General features: G+C 54.9%; 1 protein-coding gene across 3 annotated transcripts in view; it reads left to right on the top strand.

Annotated features, from left to right (window-relative positions):
- The first annotated feature begins 263 nt into the window (after positions 1-263).
- Positions 264-25,151, top strand: part of NFIX (nuclear factor I X) — a 68,399-nt gene continuing 43,511 nt past the window's right edge. Inside the window, exons 1-2 of one of the 3 annotated variants that reach the window (XM_068979461.1) lie at positions 264-314; positions 666-1,197. In XM_068979461.1, the coding sequence (XP_068835562.1) occupies positions 264-314; positions 666-1,197 (583 nt within the window). Of the gene's footprint in view, positions 315-641; positions 1,198-25,151 lie in introns of those variants that run through there. The other 2 variants (XM_068979462.1, XM_068979463.1) reach the window with 2 other exon arrangements.

Genomic DNA, 25,151 nt, shown 5'->3' with positions numbered 1-25,151 from the left:
ATCTGATTTAAAAAATGCTGGGGTGGATGTTCCAATCGGAGCAGAAGAGAGAATGAAAACAGCCTGGGGAGGGGGAAGCCAAATCCGTTTCCTGGCTCGCTGACTCGCGGATGTCATGTTCGCTCTTCTGGGGGTGGCCAAAAACCTGCCGGTGTCGGGGCGTGAAGCGGCCCTCGCCTGCCCCGCGTGTGCGTCCACGGGCATTCGTGCAGACTGGACTCCGTGCCGGGGCGAGCTGACACGAGTTCGAGGCTGCATAGGACATGGAGATGTCATGGGCGCGACAGAGCCTGGCGGGGATACCAGCAGCGTGTGTGTGTGTGGACGGCAACGTTGTCTGTGCGCGCGTGTGTGTGAGTGAGTGAGGGAGAGAGAGAGAGAGAATAGGTGTGTGCTCAGGCTCTGGGTGTCTCTGTCTGGCTGCTGAGGCTGAGATGGGAGCGAGCGGCAGGCTAGGCTGGTGGCGGCTCCAGGCCACACTTTCCTAGAACAATTGCAAGAGAAAATTGTCGTTGGGGGGGGGGAGGAGGAGGAGAAGGCGAAGGCGATTTTCCTTGTGCCCCCTTTCTAACGCTTCTTTTCTCCTTTTCTCTTTCCCCCCTCACCCCGTCTTCCCCTCCTCCCGTCTCCCCTCGCCCCGCATGCTCCCGGCTTGCCGCCTGCAGGATGAGTTCCACCCGTTCATCGAGGCGCTGCTGCCTCACGTCCGCGCCTTCTCCTACACCTGGTTCAACCTGCAGGCGCGGAAGCGCAAGTACTTCAAGAAGCACGAGAAGCGGATGTCGAAGGACGAGGAGCGGGCGGTGAAGGACGAGCTGCTGGGCGAGAAGCCCGAGATCAAGCAGAAGTGGGCATCCCGGCTGCTGGCCAAGCTGCGCAAAGACATCCGGCCCGAGTTCCGGGAGGACTTTGTGCTGACCATCACGGGCAAGAAGCCCCCCTGCTGTGTGCTCTCCAACCCCGACCAGAAGGGCAAGATCCGGCGGATTGACTGCCTTCGCCAGGCCGACAAGGTGTGGAGGCTGGACCTGGTCATGGTGATTTTGTTTAAGGGGATCCCCCTGGAAAGTACTGACGGGGAGCGGCTCTACAAGTCGCCCCAGTGCTCGAACCCCGGCCTGTGCGTGCAGCCACATCACATTGGAGTCACAATCAAAGAACTGGATCTTTATCTGGCTTACTTTGTCCACACTCCGGGTAGGTTGCTCTCCATCCCCCCTTCTCCCTCCGCCCCATTTTATTTCACTTACTGGCATTTGTTCTGTTTATTGTACCTCTTCCTTCCAAGGGATCCTTGCGTGTACACACCAGGGGCCTAACTGGTGCACCCATTCTGCTGAGGCCTGCAGCTCCTTTGATGTTCCCCTTTCCCTTCCGTTTCCCTCCACTTGCTCCATTCTTCCTCCTTTGCTCATTTGCCATGTTACCGATTTGATTTTCCTGTTTCTCCATCTTTGGAGGACTCAAAGATGCTGCAGGTCCTAGGACTGGGGCCAGGACACCCAGGAATTACCCGCGATGGTGAGAGTTTGTGAGGAACACCACCACCATCACCAAAAAAAAAAAAAAAACTCTCCTTGCTCTGATTTTAAATGAGTCAGAAAAAGTATTGGGGGGCAGGTACCGGCTTTCCTGCAGCTTCCCCTCAAGTCCTGGGGAAAAGCCAGATTTGGCACAAGCGGGGTGGGCAGTGGTTCGATGGAGAGAGGGGCGTGTAAAACCCTGGGATCTGAAACAGAATGAATAGAAAAGAGGAAAGAAGGCAGAGGCGAGCAGATTCTGGGGCCCAGATGCCCAGGCGGGAGCTGTTTTGGCTGGGATTTGGCTGACAGAGAGGAGAAAAGTCATTCGATTTCATAGAGAGTGAAAATGAGCAGAGCTCCCTTGCGCTCTTCCCCTTTACCGCCCCTTCCCCTGAGGGTCTCAGCTGAGGTAGTGAGACCCCCTCCCCGCAGTGGATGCCCCAAGCCCCAACACCTCTGCTGGGGGTGGTGGGGAGCAGGCGTTGCTGTGGAAGAGGTCTTAAAGAAACAATCAAAACTCTGTAAAATCTCCTTTTCCTTTTGTGCTCTCTCTCCTCTTTGCTTTTCCAATTTCACCCTGCATTTTGGGTTGTGGTGGTTCAGTTCTCCTCTGTTCCTTTTTTTTTTTTTTTTCCCTCCCTACCCTTTCCCTTTTTATAATTTCTTTCCGCTTTTGTTTTCTTACAAATTGAAACAGAGATGGCTGGTTAATTTTTAGCCTCCACTCAGCTACGCCCAATTTACTGCCGCCTTTGAAACCTAAACGGGCGGCACTCTGTGATTAAGCAAGGCAGAAGTGTGTTTACATTATGCCCAACCAACTTGTAATGAGAGGGCTACCAAACCTTTCTCTTTCTGTGTTTTTTTTCCTTTCCACCATTCCAACGTTTCCCCCTCCTTTTCCCCCCTTCTTTCTCTCTTCATGCGAATGTAAGAGAATGTGGCTTAACTTCAACTCTAGTGAATGTTCTTTCCCCCCGCAAATATGTATGTGTGTGTATGTGTGTGTGTGTGTGTATCTTCCTTCCTGTTCATTCACAAAAAAGAAAAGCAACTCACTTTTCTGCTGTGGTTACCCCCTTGCCTGTTTGGGATGTTGGGAGGAGAGAGATGACTTAATCCAAAAAGGAAATTTTGGGGCACTTTCAGTATTGCGTCAGGATTGAGGACTCGACTTGGATTAGCACTGAGAGTTTATATATGGGGAAACTCAGGAGGAGGAAAAGGTGATATTTTAGGCCTCTCTTCTTGCTCATTCTCTCTTCTGAGAAGTGGCTTTGGTGGTTGGATGGAGGCAGTGGACACCACCCCTCTCCCGCCTCCCCCATTCTGTTTCCCTCTGTGGATCTTTCTAGGCCCATACCTGGCCCTGTGTGACTGTCATAGCCCCCTCACAAAGAATGACCAACTGCTGGTCCTCTTCCTTGTTCATCCTTTTTCTTTCTGGAAAGGAGACCAAAGCAAAAATTTAAGTTATTCGCTGCTTCTCTGTGCAGCAAATCAGAATGGGAGGTAGCGGTATTGGAAGTGGACTGGGGCAGACTTGAAGACTTGAGCTTGCGTCTGTCAGATAGCTCCTCTCAGAGGGGCTTCTGTGCCTTCCAGTTTTGGACCTAGGGCCCCTGAGTTGAAACCAATATCCATCTTCCTCCTAAGCCAGCTTCCTCAGCCTTGCTCTGTAGCTGGATCCTGTAGCTGAGCTGTTTCCCTGACTTCTTTTATTTTAGGTCGTACTTTTTACCGCTGCTAGCAGGGGGCCAAGGTAGGGTGAAGTATGTGTGATGGAGACCGTTTCCTGACCAGCCAGCTGGCTCCTGGACTGACCAGGCAGGTGTAAGGAGAAGGGTGGCACCCCTACTTGCCCGCTAGACATAATGAGAAGATTTTCCCAGGAATATGAGTAAATCCATGCCCATCACATGTAGTCTTGGCCCCCTCTGTCTCAGCTGAGGCTGAGTTCCTTGACAAAAGCTGAGTGGGGAAATGAGGATATTTTTCTTATAATTTGTCAACAGTTCAGGTCCCTGGACTCCAGATAGTTTCCAGGAAGGTGGGAATTTTGTTGCTGAAATTGCTTTAACTCAAGAGCACCTTTCTGAGGGAGTGGGGGTAAGTGGATATGGTGTGGCCTACCCATGGGCCTTGGGTAGATAGCTTGAGATTGCATGGAGTGGTGGGCATGGCTTTCTCTCCAAACCACTACAGTTTACTCGCAAATGTCTTCTGGCTGAGCCCCCAAACAGTGCCAGTCCAATAGTACAAGCTTCCTCTTCCATGTCCATGCAAAGATCTGCTCAGTAGGGTGCCACTTGTTCCTTCCTTCCAGTATAAACCAGGGTTGGTGGCTGGGGCAGCAAGGGCTCAGACAAGCGTTACTTTAGAGTCTAAAAGAAATGCTGTCCTTCCCTTCCAATGGGCTGAAGAGCCTGATCTGGGCTGAAGTGGTGTGCCAGGTTTGGTGACAAGCAGACTTGTGATGGTAAGCCTGGGGGTGTGGCTTCCCCTGCAGGCGCCATTGTCATCCGTCATCCTTGGCCCTTGTGGGCCCTTGTTTTGTCTCACATGAAGCTTTAAGAAGTGGCATGGTTGAGAGGGACTAAAGGACGAGTGTATGTGACGTCAAGAGCCCCGCTCCCAGAACGCGGGGTCCTAAAAGGCCACTCAGCGTGTTTTGCACCCTTCATGAGGGTGGCCTTCCGGCTGGGTACCTTTCCCATTCAGGAGGGGATGTTTAAGCAGAACCGGGTTCAGGAGCACTGCCATGGGAAGGAGGCTGTACATTTTTGACGTTGTCCTTCCATCCGAAGGGGGTGTCCCAGGGCAGTGGCTGGAGACAGGGGAGAACCTGGGGCCAGGCGGAAGGATGCTTGTGTAAGGAAGGGTGGCTGAACTGGTCTGGAAGCATGGCTATACTCTCCCCAAAGCTTCTGCAAGGATCTGAAGGTAAACGGGCATCTTCAGACCATCCTTAATCTAGGCCTCCATCCTAGAAAAGAAAAAAAAAAAAACTGAAAGTAATAAAATGCTTTACTGAATGAAAACGTCAGCTTCTCCCCATCAGATCCCTCCAACAGGCCCACAGTGGAGGCCCATTAAGTCCAGGTGTTCAGGGGGTGGCCCTTTTCGTTATCTCTGCTTTTTCACTACAGAGAAATTAACAGATAGAAGGAACCCCCATCACCAGTGCCAACTTATGGTTAGTTGCGATCCAGCCACAGCCCCTGATGCCCACCTACTCTGGGTCGTTTAGAAGAAAATCCAGGCCTTATAGCTTCCCCTGTGTTAATATTTCCGCACATGTTTCTAAAGATAAAGATTCTTGAAAAATGGAAACATAGTATCACTATCATGCTGAAATGGTTTCTTTAGCTGGGGAGTGTTCACATTTCCCTAATAGCCTCCGAATTTTGTTTGTGTAGGTCAAGATTCTGATCAGGTTCACGCACTAAAGTGGGTTGCTCCGTCTTGGAAGTCTCATAACCTCTAGGCGATCCTCCCCTTCCTCCTTCCTCATATTGGTTTCTTTCCTGGCAGTTTTTGGGTTGTTGTTGTGGAAGGGACCTGATGGTTTCTCCTGTAGAGTTCCCCTGTCTAGACTCGGCAGGCTGTGTTCCCCTGCGTTGGTAAATGTGCTGCTCCGAAAGGCACTTCTGCCTCCCTCCTTGCCTCCAGGTCTGGGGACAGCTGGGCCTTACCTGTCGCAGGAAATGGATTAGCACCCGAGGATCTGTCCAAGTGAATTTTCTCAAGTGCAGAGTTGCCCTTCTCAGTATAAGAGCTCCCTGGTTTTCACTGTCTGCTTCAGAGCTTGGGGCTTTTCAGTGAGCGCCGGTTCTCTGGTCCAAGAGAGGGCTTCCTCGGCAGCAGAGGGCACCGGCCCGCCATGTCAACCCTGCCAAGATGTGGTCGGTGCCAGTGGTGTCCCCCAGGCTTCTGCCGGATGCCTGGCCCCATCTGGTGGCTCTGGTGCAAGTGCATGGGAGTGGCCAAGGGCGCACCAGCTGCCCTCTCCGGAGGCCTTGCTCCTCCTGAGGCCCCAGTGCCTCTTCACCCATGCCTCTTGTTTCCAGGCCCAGAAAGGCCGCTGGTCTGTTTTTGAGGCACCACCATCTGGTGCCAGGGCTGTTGAAGACTGTGGAGCCCAGTTACCAGATTCCTAAAACCAGCAAGATACACCCGTGTAGGGTTAGGTGCCTTTGAGAGTGTCCCAGAAGAGATGTCCCTGTGGCTCGAGGTTCAGCTTCCATCATTGTAAAAGTCTGCTGTTCAGCTAATTCAGAGGCTGGTGAAAGGGACTGAACCAGCCAACATGTAAAGGTACTGGCACATGGCAGGCAAGCAGCGGATGACGGCTGCTGCGATTCTGATGTTACAGCTCCCTGAGCCCTAGGACACCTCCCTGTCACCTTTACCTGTTGGTTTTATTTCTGCCGTAAGGGTCGAACGAGGTGAAAGCTTACTTTTCTGTAACACAGAAGTGTTTCAAGTGCTGGAGACAGGGCTCACAGTTCCTCTCCACCCCTTTTCCCAAGAAGTGGTCGCTTCTCCAGGGCAAACACTGCCAGTCTCTCACGCCTCCCACATTTGACACACCTCCTTGCGCACTTCCCGTTTTGGCCATCACCCCCTGGAGGCCCTCTTAAACTGGAGCATTCTGTACTGGACATGGAAACTCCAAGTTCGAGCAGATCCCAAGGTAGCCACACGATTTGCTAGGCCTTCCAGCTACATATTTTGCAGGGCCCAGTGCAAAATTAAAATGAGGGATTCCTGGTTCAAAATGATTAGGCGCTACAAAGAGACGATAGTTAGATCATTAAACCAAGCATGGGGTCTGCGTGACGGCCTAGGCTGCATACCTGAGAAGCCTGCCCAGGCCGCCTTCACTCTGTTACTGTGACACGGGCTCCCTGGAGCTGGGTGGTGTGAAGGCGTAATACAGTTCAGGCTGACTTCCGAGAGGGTGACCCCAAAGAAGAGATCCGAGATGCCCAGACCCCCCTGCAGTGGTCTCATTCTAGAACTCCGTTAACCGTCTGCTCTTAACCCCTTTTGTCCATAGCGTGTCCCTCCAGCCAGTCAGGGGTCCCCGCTGGCTGTGATGTGCAGGCGGTCCTGGTGGAGTGCTCACTGTCATGGCTGAGTTGGAAGCTGTAGCTCAAGGGGGAAAAAAAGAACTACCTTTGTCTGAGTTTGAGCTGGCAGAGTTCGGCCCATGAATAAGCCAGAGGGGACCTGGGAGCCCAAGCATGGTGACCAGCTGTGCTCCACCGCCCACCCAGAGGAAACGGGGCCGCTCTGTAGCAGGAGGGCTGGGGGCCAGACGTGTGGAAGGACTTCCTGAGGCTTCGGCTTACTTTCTGGCACTGCAGCAAGATGGTTGAATTTTCTTTATTCATGAGATACATGTGCACTTGGTGAACCTATGCAATGAGAGACTCTTGCATGCGGTCTGCAAGGTTTGAGCAAAGGTCCCCTGATAATTTCTAGAAGGCACCAACCTATAGATGTGAACAGTGATCCATGCCAGAGGCGAGGGGAGACCCCTCAGGGCTTCACAGGACAGCTCCAGGTGGGCTGTGAAGGGAGAGGCAGGGCCCATCTCAGCACCTTCTAGAGTTGTAGGGACCCAGGATGCTGAGGAAGGTAGGCCAAAGGGGTAGAAGGTTGTGCCCTGGTCCCCCTCTGTCCTGGCGTCCTGCAGCCGCTGAGCAGAGAAGGTACAGCTAAACGGCCCCCTTTCTGTCCTGGGAAGAAGGTGTCTCCCTCCCCACCCCTCTTTCTCTTTGCCCCGTCAGTCCCACCCCCACCCCACCCCCTGTCTCAGGAGCTGCCACGCTTCAGTTATTTTATCCTTCAGTGTCCGATTCAGAAGTCCTTTCAAAGGCCCCAGCAGTGTCAGCGCGGTGCTCACACAAAAGACCTCTTTGATTTCTTGTTTGTTTTCATTTGCCAGTGGAGGGGGAGGGGGCAGGAGAGAAAGAGCTTCTGGGTTTTAAAATTTTTATTTGGGTTGCTTCATTCTCAGAGGAGTTGGCTCCCAGGAACTCTTTTCTGAGTGAGGGGCTCAGAGGCGGGAGGTAGCCTTCTGGGGAGAAGCCTGGGACGGGGTGTGGGCACTGCCTCCCGAAGCAAGGGGGGTTAGGATACAGTCTCCAATTCACCTTCACATGTTCTGTGTTAGGCCTGAAGGTGGGAAGGATCAGCTAGGAGCCCTGATGCTTGTGTAAGGAAAGGTCGGAAGTGCCTGGCATGGAAGGACATTCCCCCTGTGAGCCGCATCCCCAGCAGCTGTAGGATTTGAAAGGTCCTGAACCTTGACTTTGCCGTTTTCCCTTTATCATCCCCGATTCTGCCGAGGCCTTCTTGGTTGGATGGATGGGAAAGGGTTGGGGGCGGGGGGTCCTTTTAACATGTAGACTCCTTGGAAACTCTTAGCACTCTGGAATACAGGCAGGGGCTCCCCACTCTCCATCTGGGAACTGGGAGGCTGAGAGGTCTGCCCTCCAGCCAGGCATCCTGCCGGCAGTGGTACACAGGCCCAGGAGGAGCCCCTGTCCTCCCAGGCTCACATGTTTACCCCACGCCTCTTGTCTCCACATGATGACTGGCCTCTGAGATGGTGCGGCATGGGTACCTCTTCCAGAGGATCCGGCCCATGGCTCACAGAGGGCAGGCTGGTTCTGGCTGACGAGAAGGGAACTGAGGCTGAAAGGAGATGGAGAACCACCAGTGCCCGTGGTTTGGGACCACAGACGTGGTGATCAGCACCTATGCGGGTGCATGACCTTAAGCTCATGTGGGCACACCTGACGTGCCAGTGAGAAGGAGTGCAGCTTGTGGTCGCTGTGTCTGTGTGGAGCCTGGTTGCCGGGGCTGGGGAAGAGAGAGCCGGAAAGCGAGGCTTGGGCAGGTGGTCACGGGCGTCAGCAACAGGGAAGTGTGCCCACTGGGTGAGGGGGGCTCCGCAGGCCTGCTTGGCAGACAGAAGGAGGAGGCTGGGGGGCTGAGAGATAGATAAATATAGCTGATGGCATTTCTCATGATAGGTTTTTCTTGGCACTGAGGGCACCGTGGCAAACAGTACGACAAACGCCTGGCCCTGCAGGCCGCCGTCGCCATTTTAAGCATGTTTGAGCCGAAGAGTTGTTGGCATTAGAAAAGGGTCCCAGCAGGCAGAGGGGTGGCGGCAGGGGGGTTTGGCTGGACTGGGCTTCACCCCCTCCCCACCCGGGTACCTGGGTTCCTTACGTTGTTTGTACGCATGTCTAATATCTGATTTGGGGAGGTTTAAGAAAATATTCCAGGGTTGCCCTTTGTGGGCCTGTCTTCCAAGTGCCTTGTGCCCCCAGCAGCCACCGTGGCTGGGTGGCTGTCAGTGGTGGGGGGTGTTCTGACTCTTTTCCTCACTTTGATATCTTAATGATGACCTGGCATGCCACTGCGCCAGGGTCAGGGCCATCTTTTTTTTTTTTTTTACTGGAGCATAGTTGATTTACAATATTGTGTTAGTTTCAGGTGTATAGTAAAGCGTGTCAGTTATGCTTACATAAATATCCACCCTTTTTAGCTTCTTTTTTCCATATAGATGAATACAGAGTATTGAGAAGAGGTGTCTGTGCGTCGCTTGTTGTTAATTTGGAGGACATCCGATAACTTAAGGGACACTCCTTTGTCCAGGTGCCCTGTTGGTGGAGGAGAGGGCACACCTGTGGTCTCCATGCTCTGCTTTAATTCCATTTTTCCACTGAAGGTCCTTTATGGTCGAGGCACCGTGTTGAGTCCTGTTCGCGTGTTAACCACCCAAATTCTTAACATCGATTCTGGTTTTAAGCCCGCCTACCCAGTGGTGAGCATGTGTACTCAGGTGACACACACAGGGGTCTTTGTGTGTAGTGAGGAACTGGGGAACCAGACTCAAGGACCTGGGAGGCTTCCTGGAAGGTGACCTGCTTGAACTTCACCTTGAAAGACAGTGAGGAATTAGCTCGTTTTTGTCAGCTGGCTGAGCCTTTTCAGCTTGTCTGGGGCCGACTGCATCCTCACAATGGTTGAGTGATATAGGCAGGGCAGGTATCATTATCCCCACCGTACAGAGAAGGGAACCCGGTACAGCAATGTCAGGGCGCTTGGGCTGCACAGTGTCCTGCAGAAGGACCCAGGTTTCTGGTCAGCGAGCACCCTGGCTCCCCTCTGTGGGCTTTGCAGCTCCTTGAACGTCATGGGGATTGCTGGCCTGGGTGAGGTCACAGAAGAGAAAGCTGCGCAGGCCCCCATGGTCTCCCTTGCTCTCCAGGAGCTGAGACGGAGGGGCTGGAGCCCAGCCTGTGGCTCAGCTCAAGGGCTCCCCCAGCTGCTGAGCACGTAGGGTGGAAACAGACCGCGGGGACCTGGCCCGTCCTTGACAGTGGGCTCCGCTCCTGCCAGTCAGCCCCCTGCCCCTGAGCTGAGAGGCCACACGCTAGCACAGACCAGGCGGGGAGGCTGGCTGCACACCCCCATCGTGCTTCGGCCAGCTCGGCTTCTTGGCACCCCGTCCTGGGGACGGTAGACTGTGCAGGAGGTCCAGGTGTGCGGCTGGGCAGGCTTGGCTGGATCTTGGGAATCCCTGATCCTTGCTCGGTCACGCCCTTTTTCCTGGGAGTCTGCTTGGAATTGCAGTTTGAAATAAAAGTGAATATAATTATCCTAATTAACCAGATGATTGCTGGAAGTTTTGCAATAATCTGTTCTTCATTGCCTTTTATGCTGCTGAATTCACGTAGACTCTCCCTCTTACCCTTTTTTGAAAGTTTGAAAACTTCAGGGTTCTGTATATAAAAACTCTTCCAACATGTTGAAGGGGGTTGGGTGTGAGAGAGGATAGCTCACTGCTGAAGATTTTCCTGTTTCCCTGGCGAAGAAGACAGAGACTTCACCTCTTAACCATTGAAATCAGGTTCGTAGAGCAGGGTTTCCCAATCACGATGCTGTTGACTTTGGGGCCGGATCCTCCTGTGTCATGGAGACAGTCCTGTGCATCATAGAGGGGTTATCAACATCTCTGGCCTTGACCCACTAGACACACCCCTCGCCCCATGTGCGACAACCGAAATACATGCTTGCCAAGTCGTTTCAGTCCTGTCTGACTCTTTGCGACCTTATGGGCCGTAGCCCGCCAGGCTCCTCCATCCATGGGATTCTCCAGGCAAGAATACTGGAGTGGGTTGCCGTACCCTCCTCCAGGAGATCTTCCAGACCCAGGGACTGAACCCACGTCTCTTGCATTGGCAGGCGGGTTCTTTACCACTGGTGCCATCTGGGAAGTCCGACAACAGAAACACTTTCATACGTTTCCAAGTATTCCTGAGGGCAGAGTTGCCCCAGCTGAGACCCTCTGGCCTATGAGAAATGGAGAGATTCAGAGAAAACGTTCCCCAGATTCACCTCTTGCCTCTCTTCCAGTTTAGGACCCATTTATGTTTTCTCGAGTGGCGGCAGAACCTCTGAGCCCTGGCTGTTCCCCTCCTGTCCTGTTCCATTTGCCCCTTTCTGGGCAGAAAGACCCTGGACTAAAACCACGCGGGGGCTCCTCTCCCCTTGGGAACCACGAATGCCGCTCTGAGTCTCCTGCTGAACGTCCCTTCTGACGTTTTGCATCGCAGTCTGTCTGGTGCCCGGGCTGCTGTTCTGGGGACAGGAACCGGGATGTGTGGCTCAGCTGACCCGGGCCTGAGGGGAGAGCCAGTGACCACATCAGGCCCACCCCAGAGCCCAGAGAGCGGCATTTTGTTTCGGCAGCATGGAATGCGGAGACTGGAAGTGTCGCCTGCGCCTTGGCACTACTCTTTTTAAAAGATGTATTTGATTTTTCTTATTATGGTAGTAAGACACACTCTTTATAGAACTTCAAACAACAGGGAAATGTAAGGGACAGGCTCTCCAAACCAGTCTCCTGTGCCAGAAAGAAACTTACTTCCCAGATCTCGGTAGGTTCTTCTAGTTTCTCATCAGTTAACTTCTCATCAGACCACTTTTAAATACAGAGGTATCTATTTTAAGAGCAGATGATATGTTTGGGCTAATTGAATTGGCTCCATCATGTGTTATCGCGGTCTTAAATTTTCCTGTCCCCTGCGCGTTCCACCCGTGTCCCCTGTCACCCCAGGTGCAGAGTCCCTGTCCTCTTTCCCCTGAGATGACAGTTTCTATTTGCCCTTCCTGGGAGCAGGGTGACCAGCAGAGCGTGTGTCGCCACCCGACCGGCCAGGCTCCTGCTCTGGGGCATTCCTGCCGGTGGTGTAACGCCGACGGCGATGGTGGCAGTCAGGGCCCCCACAAAGCCTGGCCCCTGCGGGGTGACAAGGGAAGGAGGAGCCACTGAGGAGAGGCCTGCCTGACCGTGCCTGGCTTGGCCCCAGTCTTTGCCTCTTTCCAGCTCTTTCCTGGAGGGCCAGGGTGCTCCTCTGCATGGGGCCAACCCTCTGCCAACTGGCCTGGCGTGCTGGAGGCTTTTCTAGACCCTACAGGCTCCTTCCAGGGGTGACTGTTGCTGGTTTTTTCCTTTCTTGAAATGGAGAGTGAAGTATCTCTCAGCCTTCCAGGAATTACCCCTTCATAATTCTTTGTGTTGGGCTCAAAGATACAGCAGACAGAAGTGTTCTCTGCAGGCCAGGGGCAGGGACAAGACAGGAAGAGGGAGCCTGGATAGAGCTTTGCGGCTAGATCTGATGGCCTTGGGGAGGTTGTGGACGACAGCTGGGAGCAGGGTGACACCTGCTGACTCCTGGACAGGGTGGAGTGTGCGGAGAGACCCAGAGATCCCTGGAGGCGGCCTGCAGGAGGCCTACCGAGTGCAGCCTTGGGGAGTGTGTCCTTATTATGCCTGCAGATTATATCCCCATTAGTGTATAATTATTATGTAATGGGTGTTATTGCATAATGGCAGTTATATAACACGTGGCCCAGAATACGGGGGGGGGGGGCATGTAATAAGTGTATATCCTCTGGCTATAAATAGTCACCAGCCCAGCACTGAATCTGTGGTCACACCAGAGCCACCTTATAAATACCCAGCGCTGGGCTATAAATTTCTGAGCCGTGATGTAGGCAGGCGTGATACCTAGCTAGGGAGGGGTGGGAGGGACCTGCAGCCCCACCCCCCCACATGACATCATTGTTTCTGTAGTAACAGACGGCTCTCTGGGGGACCAAATGAAGAGAGGCCTTTAAAGGGAGGAGGCAAATGGATAGAAAGCTTTCGGGGTGGGGGTAGGGGGGATGCTAATCCTGAGGCCTACCAGGTGGGATCCCTGGTGCAATGGACTCTCAGGTGTTCAACCAGTACCAGGGAGAAAATTCCATGTCCTTTTGTGTCCTCTCTAGAGGGTCTCGGGTCCCGTCCCTGTGTCTAGCAGCTCATGTGAGACTCAGCTGGGGAGAACAGGGGAGCCGAATGGTCTCTCTCCATCCTCCCGCCTCCTGGGGGGGGCTCTCTCCACAGCTTTGGGGCCACTTGCTGAAGGGGAGTTGAAATGTGCGCCCACCAGAGCTCTGCACCCCAGTTCTGTCCTCACCAGGGTGGGGCCTTTGCTCCTAGCAGAGGTTTTAGGTCAATTTCGGTCTTAGTAATATAAAAAATATGTGAGCAATTTGGCGCATGTCTCAGAGAGCCTCGTGGAAGTCATGGTCGTGCTCAGATGGTGCTCAGAAAGGAAGAGGAGGCAAGGATGATATTTTGGCCCCAGAAGGATCTGTGGGGTGGGATGTCATTTTTTCAGGTGTATGAGAAGCGGTTTCATACACAGTGATGAAGAGCTAGCTGCTGCTTGCATCCCTGAAGATAGAGGAGGAAATGTGTTTTGATGGCAGGTGGAGCGATTGAAGTTAGTTGGGAGGAAGGGTGAGTGACCTACTTGTCCCCATTTGCCCAGGAGTTTCCTGGTTTCAGCGCTGAAAGTCCCTTTCCCCAGGAAAGCCCTTTGTCTCCTGAAAACCAGGATGGTTGGTCATCTGAGAACAGCGGTTTTCCACCAGGGCCGATTTTGCCCCTCAGGAACATTTAGCAACTGCTGTGGACGCTTTTGGTTGTCACAACCAGGGGGGGGTGCTGTTGGCATCTCGTGAGTCAGGACGAGTGCACAGGACAGTTTCTCAACAAGGAACCACCTGGCCCCAAATGTCACCGTAGATCTTCCTCAACCTGCAGTCGGGCTACCTCCTGATAAGCCCGTCATAAATTGAAAATATTGTAAGTCAAAAATGCTTTTAATACACTTAACCTACCGAACATCATAGCTGAGCCTAGCCCACCTTAAACGTGCTCAGGACACTTCCACTGGTTTACAGCTGGGCAAAATCAAACACAAGCCTATTTTATAATAAGCTGATGAATATCTTTCGTAATTTATGGAATACTATACCATAAAAAAACAGTTTGAAAAACAGGGTGATTATATGGGTTGTTAATATTTTTTAGTTGCTAAGTCCTGTCTGACTCTTTGCCATGGATTTTATATAGCCCACCAGACTCCTCTGTCCGTGGGATTTCCCAGGCAAGAATACTGGAGTGGGTTGCCATTTCCTCCTCTACAGGATCTTCCTGACCCAGGCATCAAAGCCATGTCTCCTTTAACTCCTGCATTGGCTGGCGAGTTCTTTACCACTGGGCCACCTGGGATGCCCGATTACATGGGTACAGAAAGGTTGTAAGTGTAGTGGTTTTTTACCCCCCTGACTGGTTGACTGGGCGCTGTGGCTCACTGCCACTGCCCAGAATCACAAGAGTACCAGACTATATTGTACTGCATATCGCTAGCCCAGGAAAAGATTAAAATAAATTTTAAAATTTCTTATTTCATATTGGAGTATAGCCAGTTAACCATGTTGTGATAATTTCAGGTGGACAGCAAAGGGACTCAGCCATACCTATACATGTAAGATCAAAATTTAAAATTTGAAGTATGATTTCTACTGCGTATTGCTTTGCACCACGTAAAGTCAAAACTCGAGTCACACCATCAGAAGTCATGGATTGTCTGTAGTGGTGAGAGCAAGCAGCCCTGCCTTGGAGGTGGGTGAGCAGGGCCTGTGTGTCTTTCCTTATGACAGCCCTCCCTCGCCTGTGTTAGCAGAGGCCCCAAACCCTGCTGGGCCTCCCCTCTGAATTTCTTGCAGCTCTGTAGTCTGTGTTTCGACTGGTTGTGTGTAGGGTTCTGGAGCTTTGGGGGAATCACAGAGCTTCTAAGAGGGTCTTTTTGCCTTCTCAAGGCTCTGAGTCCCTTTGCAGTTAAGATGGAGATGGTGCTGAGAGTAAGCCCCACCTGGCAGTATGGATCTTTTGCCTGTTATTAAAAAAAAAAAAAAAAAGTAATGAAAGAACCTTTGAACAGTGATCCCTATTGCCTGTCAGAGAGTTTCCAAGAGGCAAGACATAGTTGCTTCCCACATAGACCTGAGCAAGCCACTGCAGCCTCCAGGCCGTGGGCCCCACCATGAGTGTGCTCGTCCCAGGAAGAGAACTTGTCTCCACAAAAGCCCATTTCCCAGACCCAGCAACCAGGGCCAGCCTGCCACCCAAAGAGACCTCACAAATGGAACAGATGAAGGAGTGTGTGAGGGTTACAGAAATTTGGATTCTAAGCTACCTGATGTCCTTTGGAGCAGATTACATTTTGCACGGCGTACGTGAATTGTACTCACAGGGTATAGCAAACTCTTTCTCACTTGTGTTTAGTGCCTGTTTAGTTTACTACCTGGAGAAGGCAATGGCACCCCACTCCAGTACTTTGCCTGGAAAATCCCATGGATGGAGGAGCCTGGAAGGCTGCAGTCCATGGGGTTGCTGAGGGTCGGACACGACTGAGCAACTTCACTTTCACTTTTCACTTTCATGCATTGGAGGAGGAAATGGCAACCCACTCCAGTGTTCTTGCTTGGAGAATCCCAGGGATGGGGGAGCCTGGTGGGCTGCCATCTATGGGGTTGCACAGAGTCGGACACGACTCAAGTGACTTAGCAGCAGCAGCAGCAGTTTACTACCTGGCCGCAGCTTACTAGGTCCCCACTGGCCCTGACCACATGTAAAGCATGGCCAACTAGGTCGTCATTTTGCTGGCCTGGGATGGGGCCCGCGGATGGCAGCCAGGATGGCGGTGCAGTGGTCTGGTCCGTACTGGGTTGGCGGGAGCAGGAGGATCAGCTGCCCCTTGTGTGTGTTGAGCCCAACTTTTGAGTGTGGACTTGGGATTGGGCAGCTGATGAGCACGGGTGGGAAAGCAAGGCCCGTGGGTTTGCAGGCAAGTCTGGCTTGCTGCGCCAAGGGAAGCTCTGTGGGGAGCAGTGCTGGCTTTGAACACAAAGGCCATTGCTCCACAAGAGTAGTAATTCTCGGGACACTGCCAGCCCAAGAGGTATGGCCAAATGAGAGGCCCCTGCCCCAAGGATGGTCCAGAGTTCTCTGACTTATTCATGGGCAGAGTTTCAAATACATGCATTAAAAAAAAAAAATTAAACCACACACACACACACAGAGTCTGTTGTAGCCATGCTGCTGCCCAGGAGTGTCCCTGGCCGTGTGGGACAGTAACTGAGGATGATGGTCCTGAAGCCACCGTCTAATACTAGATTTTGAAACTTGGAGGTTCATTAATATAATTCCTGAAATGCCAGCCTGGCTTGGCAGGGCCTCCTGAATTGTGTTTCTCTCCAACCAAGCACTCCGGCTGCAGGGCGCCCCTGGTGAGCCAGAGCCCTGTTCCCGGGCTGTGGATGGTGGTTGCAGGCCTGTGCTGGCTTCCTCAGTGCACCCTCCCTGGGGGGGCCGGGCATTCCCACGGTGCCGAATGCTGCCTTTACGTGGCTTGTCACGAGACAGGCACCTCTGGAGAGTCTTCTGCAGGAGTGAGCAGTCAGCTGGGCAAGGCCTTGTTTGAATGCAAGCTGGATCCAGGTTTGGCTGAGGGCCGGGTTATTTTGCTCCTCTGTGACACTTTGCACTTAATTTTGTAGGTTTCTCTTGCTAGGCTGGAATCTTGGAACTGGGACTATGTTTTATCTGCCTTGGCATCTGGCTGTCACCCAGAGTATAGTTTTATACAACCCCATAAACCCATTTTGAATATTGAATTACCTTCAGATGGGAAGCAGCCGACAGCCCATCCCATCCTTGAGATGATGCAAAGGCATGAAATGGCATAAAAATCAGAGATGGGGCTGATAAAGGACGGGAGTGGGGCCAGGGAGAGGGGTGGTGTGCCTTCTGTGTGGGCATTATGAGGAGAGAGTGCAGGCAGGTGAGGAGTGATGGAAGCTTCTGAAGAGCTGGAATGAACGTGGCAGGCAAGTGGGAAGCTGTGGGTTAATGGATTGAAAAGGACTTGGTTTCTCAAAATATGTTTTTTTTCCCTTTTTGAGAATGAGAATGAGGTGTCAGGAAAATGGGGAAGGAGCTGCCCTCTCCCTGGACCCCTTGTTAGAGGGGCCACTGCTGGGGTGTCATAGGCTCCAGCTTGATCTGTCCCACCCTCACCCCGGCTTTCCCTGTATCTCGGGGGCTAGTCCTGATAGAAGGGGCAAGGCCTGTGTGCCCCCAGCTCACCACCGCTCCCAGCTCCCAGCCTACACGTGAAGCGAAGGGAACTCCTCCCAGGCCAGACCCTCCCCACCCAGCTGGCCACCCTGCAGCACAGGGTGGCAGGGAGCAGCCTCAGGGCATGGAGATTGTTTGCCTTTTGCTCAGGGGTCTCCTCTCACCCCCGCCCCTCTTCCCGGAAGCCCCGGCCTCTAGGCTCCTTGTGCGGCTGTGGGTGCAGACACAGGGCTGGCTCTTCCTGCCCACTCCCTCCTGGGGACCCCTCAGGACCAGGCCTCCTGGGTTGGAGATGGCTGCCGCTCCCCACCTGGTGCTTTGCTCCCAGCTCTGGTGGCTAGATTTGGTTCTTAACAATGAATTATTAAAGCAACATGAACAGTGCGTGTCTCATGTACTCACACACGCAGAGCCACTTCTCTGAGCCGATTCTGCCATTGCTGCCCCACAGTGCGTGTCTCATGTACTCACACATGCAGAGCCACTTCTCTGAGCCGATTCTGCCATTGCTGCCCCTTCACTGGCTTCAGACCGTAGAGTCAGTTCTGTTGGTTTCTGAGTGAATTCCCAGCTCTCCTCGCTCCACCTTAAGAATCTCCAGTCGGCCGCTTCCTCCCTGGTTGTGAGCCTCTTTTCCTCTGGCCCCCTGTGACTGTCCTTGGCTTTCTCAAAGATTTGCTTTCCCTTCCAAAGGCCCCCTTGTCAGTGGAGGGGTGGCCTGGTGCCTCGTAGTCTCAGGAGTGTGGTTTGCAGGAGTGTTGCAGTGTGGCGGTGGGTTGGGGGTGTCGCCTTCCTTCCTTCCCTGTGTCCTTTGGCCTGGGACACAGGAATGGAAGTTCCTGAGGTGGAGGCCTGCCTGGCTCAAGGAACATGAATGCGGCTGGACCCACAGGGCTGTGGTTTGCTATCACCTCATTACTGTCTGCTATGATTTGGGGGAGAGAGTCAGGTACATACAGCCTCTCATCCATCTACTGTTTTTGAAAAGGCATTTTTCTGGTTATAAGACTAGTGTGCATTCCATCATTAAAATACCAAAGAAGCACAAAATCTAAAGGGGTAAATAAAAATTATCAAAATTCTACCTCTTAACCATGAATAGCCTTTTGTTGCATTTTTTTATACCTATTCATGCACAACATTGTATTTTTTTTTTAATTTGGGTTTTAAAATTTTAAAAAGCGATAGAAACACTTGGGCATGCTCCTTATAAAAATTTAATGCCGTTGTGTATTCCAACATATCACAATTTTTCAAAAAATACTCTGTGGTTGTTTAGCATCTCATTATTAGCTGCACTGTCCCTAATTACCAACATTTCTAGTGACTTCTCTTTTCATTTTGGAAATAGGAAATTACCCTTTATTATAAATGTAACGTATGATTATTTTTAAAAATACAGACATGCTTTTGGAGCAGCTCATGACGCTTGAGTGTTCCAGAGTGGATGCAGTCCTTCAGGTGTGGAGGCCTTTGAGTTGTAAATTCTGCTGGGACGGACATCTGGGCTCACGGAGCACTGTGGCTCTGCTTATGAACTTCAGACAGGCTTCCCAGTGGTCGAATTACCAGGCATAGGGTGGAGACTCTCGTCTATAAGACTTGTCACATATGTTGTGAAATTGCTGTCTGGAAATTTGATGCCCGCAGATGGCATGTGAGGGTCCATCTCACCACGTCCCCAGCTGTACCCCGTTCGCACTACGAAGAGCCACAGAAAGACACTGCCGTCATTCGCACACATCACATGAGGGCACGCTTCTCACGCACCCACACTCCCATCCCTGTCACAGGTGTGCGTCGGCTACATCCGCTCACACGTCCCCTGATGGACGCGTGCTGTCGACCAACGAAAGAACTCCTGGACGTCACCCCACACACTCTCGTCCTCCAGCCTGCGTTTCTGTGTGAGTCTGAGGTCCCCTCTTCCAGGCCTCTCTGTGTTAGCACTGCTGGAAGGGGAGGGTTCCTGAGGGCCTCAGCCACGGCGGTGCTGGTTCTCTCAGGCTGGGAGTGGGCAGGGGAGCCCGGGGACTGCTTGGCAGTGAGCAGGTGCTGGCCATGGCGCCTTAATGGCAGCAGCCCCCCAGCGCGACCGCCGAGTCGTAGGCCCGAGGTGGCCACCAGCATGGCCCCCAAGAGTTCCCGAGGAAGCAGCTGTTGCCCATCCCTGAGGCCAGCGCCACCGTCTGCCACCAGGACCCTGGGACTGTCTGATGAAGTGTGTCCCCCTGTGACTGGAGGGGAGGCTCGGGGATGGTGAGCTCTGCCCTCCAAGCTGTGGACTTTGTCTTCACTTGTGCGCATGCACACACACACACACACACACACACACACCCAGCGCCCTAGAGATGGTGTCCCCCAGGGCCACACAGCCGGGACACACACAGCAGGCCCCAGGCCAGAGCCATCTCCTCTGCCAGGGTCCCCAGGCATACGCACGCGAGCCCTCCCTGGTCGGGCTTGGTCCCCACTGGCTCTACTCACAGGCTGTGGCGCCTGCGTGCACACATGTGTATTCATTCACTTTGAACCTCCCCACATCACCGTCTACATTTCTTTGGCCTGTCAAGGTGGCAGTGTCTTGGCCTCTGACACCCACCGCTTCTACTCGATGCCCCGTCTTGCCCAGAACTTAACTATCCTTGGGCCCTGTGAAGTGGGAGCTTCGCTAGGACTCCTGAGGTCTGGCGGGAATCCCGTGATCTGCAGCAGAGGAGGGGCTGGTGCAGGACAGAGAGGGGCAGCAGAAGCCTTTCCCCTCCTCCCTGTGGCCGCGGTGCAGGCGTCCAGCTCCCAGAGGGCCCGTAGCCATCCCATCGTGGGTGGGGCTCCTGTGTTCATGAAGCTCGCTTCGTTCCTTAACTCTGTATGTTTGGCGTGTGTGACCCTGTCAAGTGTCTGTGCGTGTGTGGCCGAGTGTCAGGAGGTGGGTATCTGTGTCCGGGTGTGGGTTGGAGTGTGTGAATAAATGTCACACCCCAAGGATGTGAGAGTAAATGTTGAGGACGACGAAGTTCAAACTGTTGCTCCCATGAGGACACTGAAGCACCTGCCCCTGGCCACCCAGCGAGTCCCCCGATCACGCAGTAAGTCCCCGGTCACCCAGGGGCATGACCAGCCCAGACTGCAGGCCCCAAGCTCCTCAGGCCTGGAGCGAGCGTCTGCGTCGGTGGTGTGCGTCCTTGCTGCGAGGTGTCAGGCCCTACCAGCCCTCTCGGCAGCTGAGCAGCTCCTGTCTGGGGCTCTTTGTGAACCTGCCTTGCTATTAATCTACCTGTTAGTAAAAGAGATTACAATTGCTATAATTACAGGGCGCTGTGGCTCCCCCGTCAGGAGCTGGGCTGAGTGAGAGGCGAAGGTTGGGGGAGCCCAGCCCCAGAGAAAGCTGCTATTAAAAGCCCGGTGTCTGGACACAGTGCAGGCATAACAGCCCTGGCCGGGGTGCTGGGCAGGTGGGCTGGGGTCCCACTAAAGCTCTGGCATGACACAAGGAGCTCATCAGGGCTGAGGAGGGGGAGGACAGAGGTGCGCCCCCCGCTCGGCACCCAGACCTCACAGGCCGCCTAGGGAACGGATGGGCCTCTGCAGGCACCGAATGAAGGGGACATGGTGGCGGTCAGGGTGGGACAGTAGCCCTCTTCTCAAGGGCTTCACAGCCGCCAGCTCCACAGCCACTCCTTGTCTCCTGGATAGACAGGTACCTGGTCCCCCCGCTGGCGTGGGTCCAAAGCTGCGTGTGGCGTGGTCCTGGGAGAATGGGACAGGGTGATCATAACGCGTGGGGGAAGCTCTGCCCCCAGGGGACTGCTGGCGATGTCTGGAGGCCTTTCTGGCTGTCACTGCGTGGTGGTGGTGGGGTCACTACTGGCAGTTAGCGGCTTAGTGCCAGGAGTGCTGCTGTCTGTCTTACAGTGAATGGGACAGTCCCACAGTGGGAGCGGTCCTGCCCCGATGTCCGGGGTGTCGCAGTAGGAAAACCCTGACCACAGCAGAGGGAGCGAATGGCAACGGGCAAGTCAGCACAAAAGAGGGCCCCCAGGACTCCCTGGGGCTGCCTCTCGAGACCTAGGCCCAGGGTGCTCAGCAACTCTGCTCCTGGGGAGGCAGGGGCAAGCAGGGGCCCCAGGCTGACAGCCCCAGTGTGCTTCATCCCGTGGTGGGTGTCAGGACCCGAGGCCACACACTCTTCTATCCACCCCCACTCTCTTTTCTGGCAGGCCTTTCCCTCCTTTTCCAGAAGCAAGCATTGGACCCAGACTGGGGTTCTTGCCCTTGGTTCCCCTCTTTCATGTCCTCATTGCCCACCGAGGCACCTGGGAGTGAAGTGCTCAGACGCTGCCCCTCAGCTCCAGCCTGTAGGCCTCTCTGAGTGAGAGGAGTCGGGAGGAAGGTGTGCAGGGATGGGAAGGGCTTAAGCCCTCAGGGTTCCGATCCTGCCAGGATACCGGGCACACTCTGGCTTCTCCAGAAAGCACCTCCAGCCCGGCTGCTCCTCTGAGGCGTGGAGCTGAGCAGAACCGAGTGCCCCCGCGTCTGCTCTTCTCTGGACGGGCGTCTCCACCGTTCATCCCTGTCCACCGAGAGGGCAGTACTGCCCGCTTTGCACTTTTGTTCCCAACTCGGGTCCCTCCCAGGGCGCCCCTGGGAGAGGGGGCAGGGTGACGACTAGCAGGCAGAGCGGAGCGCTTGTGGGGCTGGGGGAGGCGTCTGTGGGCTCAGTCCTGCATCTCAGGGCAAGTGCGCTGCTTACAGGCAGGCTGTGTGCAGAGTGGCTGCAAGGCCCTCCCAGCCCTTAGGCCGCTGTGTCTCTGTTTTCCGCAGACAAAGCACGGAGATTTTCGGCTGTTGTGAATTCCATGTTTCACACCGAGCCCCTAATAGTGGAGTTGCTTTGCCTTTTTCCCCCGTTTTTTTGCCTTGACAGCTCCAACCTTATAATTTTACCTTCTCCCGCCCCGTGCGTTCCTTTTCTTCCCCCTCTCCCCTTCCTGGGGTTTTTGCTGCTCATCGCCTGGGAACCCCCTTCAGGAGGCATCGCTCCTGACAAGAGGGGAGGGGCTTCCTGTCAAACATTGGGGGTTGATGTTTTGTTTGGTAAAACGTCTGTAAATAGGCTGTGAGGCGATGATTCTACGTGGACCCTAGCGCACGGGAGCGCCTTTTTGTGTCTGTGCACATCTCCGTGTGTGAATGGCAGGATCGGAGAGAAAGGGAAGAGAAGGAGAGGAAGGAGAACGGAGGAGAGAGGAGACAGATGGCTTCTGGGGGCCCTGGGATGGGTCTCTGCCTTGCTGGACATTGTCTTGGTCTAAATCACCAGCCCTTATCAGGAGAGGGCCCAAAACCCAGACTGTTGAGGGGCCAGTGGGAACATCGGAAAGGAAGCCACTGTCAGCCTCCGGGCTGGCTGTTCAGAGGGCTGGGGTGGGACAGGGGACCTGCCTTCCCCTATTGGGCCATAGGTCTGGAACCTGAACATGATGTCCAGGTATCCAGGACTCAGAGGCCCTTGAGAGGTGGGTACCGGAGGGAACTATTCTCTGCATCACTTTAGATTCTTGGGAGCGGAGCGGTCAGTCTTCCACCCATGAATCAGAGCTGTTCTCCCCTGGACATGAGGCTGTCTCTTAGGTAGTACAGTCTGCAAAGCCACTCTTGTTTTTTTTTTTAGTAAAACTTCTTGTTGCCTTAGATCAGCCCCCTTTTAAGCTTCAGGTGGCTTACCTATCCCCAGAGTTGACTAAAGCAAGCTCACTAAAAACCCTGCTTGACTTGACTTTATAAATGTAACCACATCCTTTCCCCCCTGTTGGCCTTCAGCCTTGCAGACCACGGAAGGCAGCATTTCAGCTGCTCCTCAGCCGACACCCTCCCTGAATCCATTTTGAGTTGCTCTTCCCCAGCCCAGCTAGAAAATGTCGGCTCCGACTGCACCGTGCTTGCGAACAAAGGTGCAGAACGATTTTGGCTGCTTCGTCCAGGAAATAAATCCCTCTCCGGTGCCAGAAACCATTGAGTGGTGCCATGTGTTGAGCTGCAGGGCCCAGCACCATGGGCAAGGCTGTCGTGCAGGGTGAGGAGGGTAGAAGCAGGGGATTGGAGGCTCGGGGGACGAGCAGCTTGCCTCCAATACCTCCCACAGGTCTTGGTCAAGGACCCCGATCAGTTACCACTCGGCCTCCTCTCCCAGGCCCGGCTTTCCACAGTCGGTTGCCTGAGGTCTAGTTGGTCCCTGGACCCAGGACGATAGGGCCCTCTCTCTGCCCTGAGGCATCCCAGGCCCTTTCTTTCCGTGCGTACCGCCCAGGCCCGCTTGCTGCCTCTGCCCTGTGGAGGCTGGTCAGGCCCGCCTGCTGCGTCTGCCCTGTGGAGGCTGGTCAGGCCCGCCTGCTGCGTCTGCCCTGTGGAGGCTGGTCAGGCCCGCCTGCTGCCTCTGCTCCGTGGAGGCTGGTTAGGCCTGTTTGCTGCGTCTGCCCTGTGGAGCTTGGTCAGGCCCGCTTGCTACGTCTGCCCTGTGGAGGCTGGTCAGGCCCGCCTGCTGCGTCTGCCCTGTGGAGCTTGGTCAGGCCCACTTGCTGCCTCTGTCCTGTGGAGGCTGGTCAGGCCCGTTTGCTGCCTCTGCCCTGTGGAGGCTAGTCAGGCCCGCCTGCTGTGTCTGCCCTGTGGAGGCTAGTCAGGCCCAGTTGCTGCGTCTGCCCTGTGGAGGCTGGTCAGGCCCACTTGCTGCGTCTGCCCTGTGGAGGCTGGTCAGGCCCGTTTGCTGCCTCTGCCCTGTGGAGGCTAGTCAGGCCCGCCTGCTGAGTCTGCCCTGTGGAGGCTGGTCAGGTCCACTTGCTGCGTCTGCCCTGTGGAGGCTGGTCAGGCCCGGTTGCTCCATCTGCGCTGTGGAGGCTGGTCAGGCCCACTTGCTGTGTCTGCCCTGTGGAGGCTAGTCAGGCCCAGTTGCTGCGTCTGCCCTGTGGAGGCTGATCAGGCCCGCCTGCTGTGTCTGCCCTGTGGAGGCTGGTCAGGCCCACTTGCTGCGTCTGCCCTGTGGAGGCTGGTGAGGCCCGGTTGCTGCCTCTGCCCTGTGGAGGCTGGTCAGGCCCGCCTGCTGCGTCTGCCCTGTGGAGGCTGGTCAGGCCCACTTGCTGCGTCTGCCCTGTGGAGGCTGGTCAGGCCCACTTGCTGCGTCTGCCCTGTGGAGGCTGGTGAGGCCCGGTTGCTGCCTCTGCCCTGTGGAGGCTGGTCAGGCCCGCCTGCTGTGTCTGCCCTGTGGAGGCTGGTGAGGCCCGGTTGCTGCCTCTGCCCTGTGGAGGCTGGTCAGGCCCACTTGCTGCGTCTGCCCTGTGGAGGCTGGTCAGGCCCGCCTGCTGCCTCTGCCCTGTGGAGGCTGGTCAGGTCCACCTGCTGCGTCTGCCCTGTGGAGGCTGGTCAGGCCCACTTGCTGCGTCTGCCCTGTGGAGGCTGGTCAGGCCCGCCTGCTGTGTCTGCCCTGTGGATGCTGGTCAGGCCCGGTTGCTGCCTCTGCCCTGTGGAGGCTGGTCAGGCCCACTTGCTGCGTCTGCCCTGTGGAGGCTGGTCAGGCCCGGTTGCTGCCTCTGCCCTGTGGAGGCTGGTCAGGCCCGCCTGCTGCGTCTGCCCTGTGGAGGCTGGTCAGGCCCGCCTGCTGCGTCTGCCCTGTGGAGGCTGGTCAGGCCCACTTGCTGCGTCTGCCCTGTGGAGGCTGGTCAGGCCCGCCTGCTGTGTCTGCCCTGTGGAGGCTGGTCAGGCCCGGTTGCTGCGTCTGCCCTGTGGAGGCTGGTCAGGCCCACTTGCTGCGTCTGCCCTGTGGAGGCTGGTCAGGCCCGGTTGCTGCCTCTGCCCTGTGGAGGCTGGTCAGGCCCAGTTGCTGTGTCTGCCCTGTGGAGGCTGGTCAGGTCCACCTGCTGCGTCTGCCCTGTGGAGGCTGGTCAGGCCCACTTGCTGCCTCTGCCCTGTGGAGGCTGGTCAGGCCCGCCTGCTGTGTCTGCCCTGTGGAGGCTGGTGAGGCCCGGTTGCTGCCTCTGCCCTGTGGAGGCTGGTCAGGCCCGCCTGCT

The sequence above is a fragment of the Capricornis sumatraensis genome, chromosome 9 (genome assembly GCF_032405125.1).
Source record: "Capricornis sumatraensis isolate serow.1 chromosome 9, serow.2, whole genome shotgun sequence".
Lineage (NCBI taxonomy): Eukaryota > Metazoa > Chordata > Mammalia > Artiodactyla > Bovidae > Capricornis > Capricornis sumatraensis.
The sequence above is the reverse complement of the archived record's forward strand: the minus strand, read 5'-3'. Positions and strand labels throughout refer to the sequence as shown.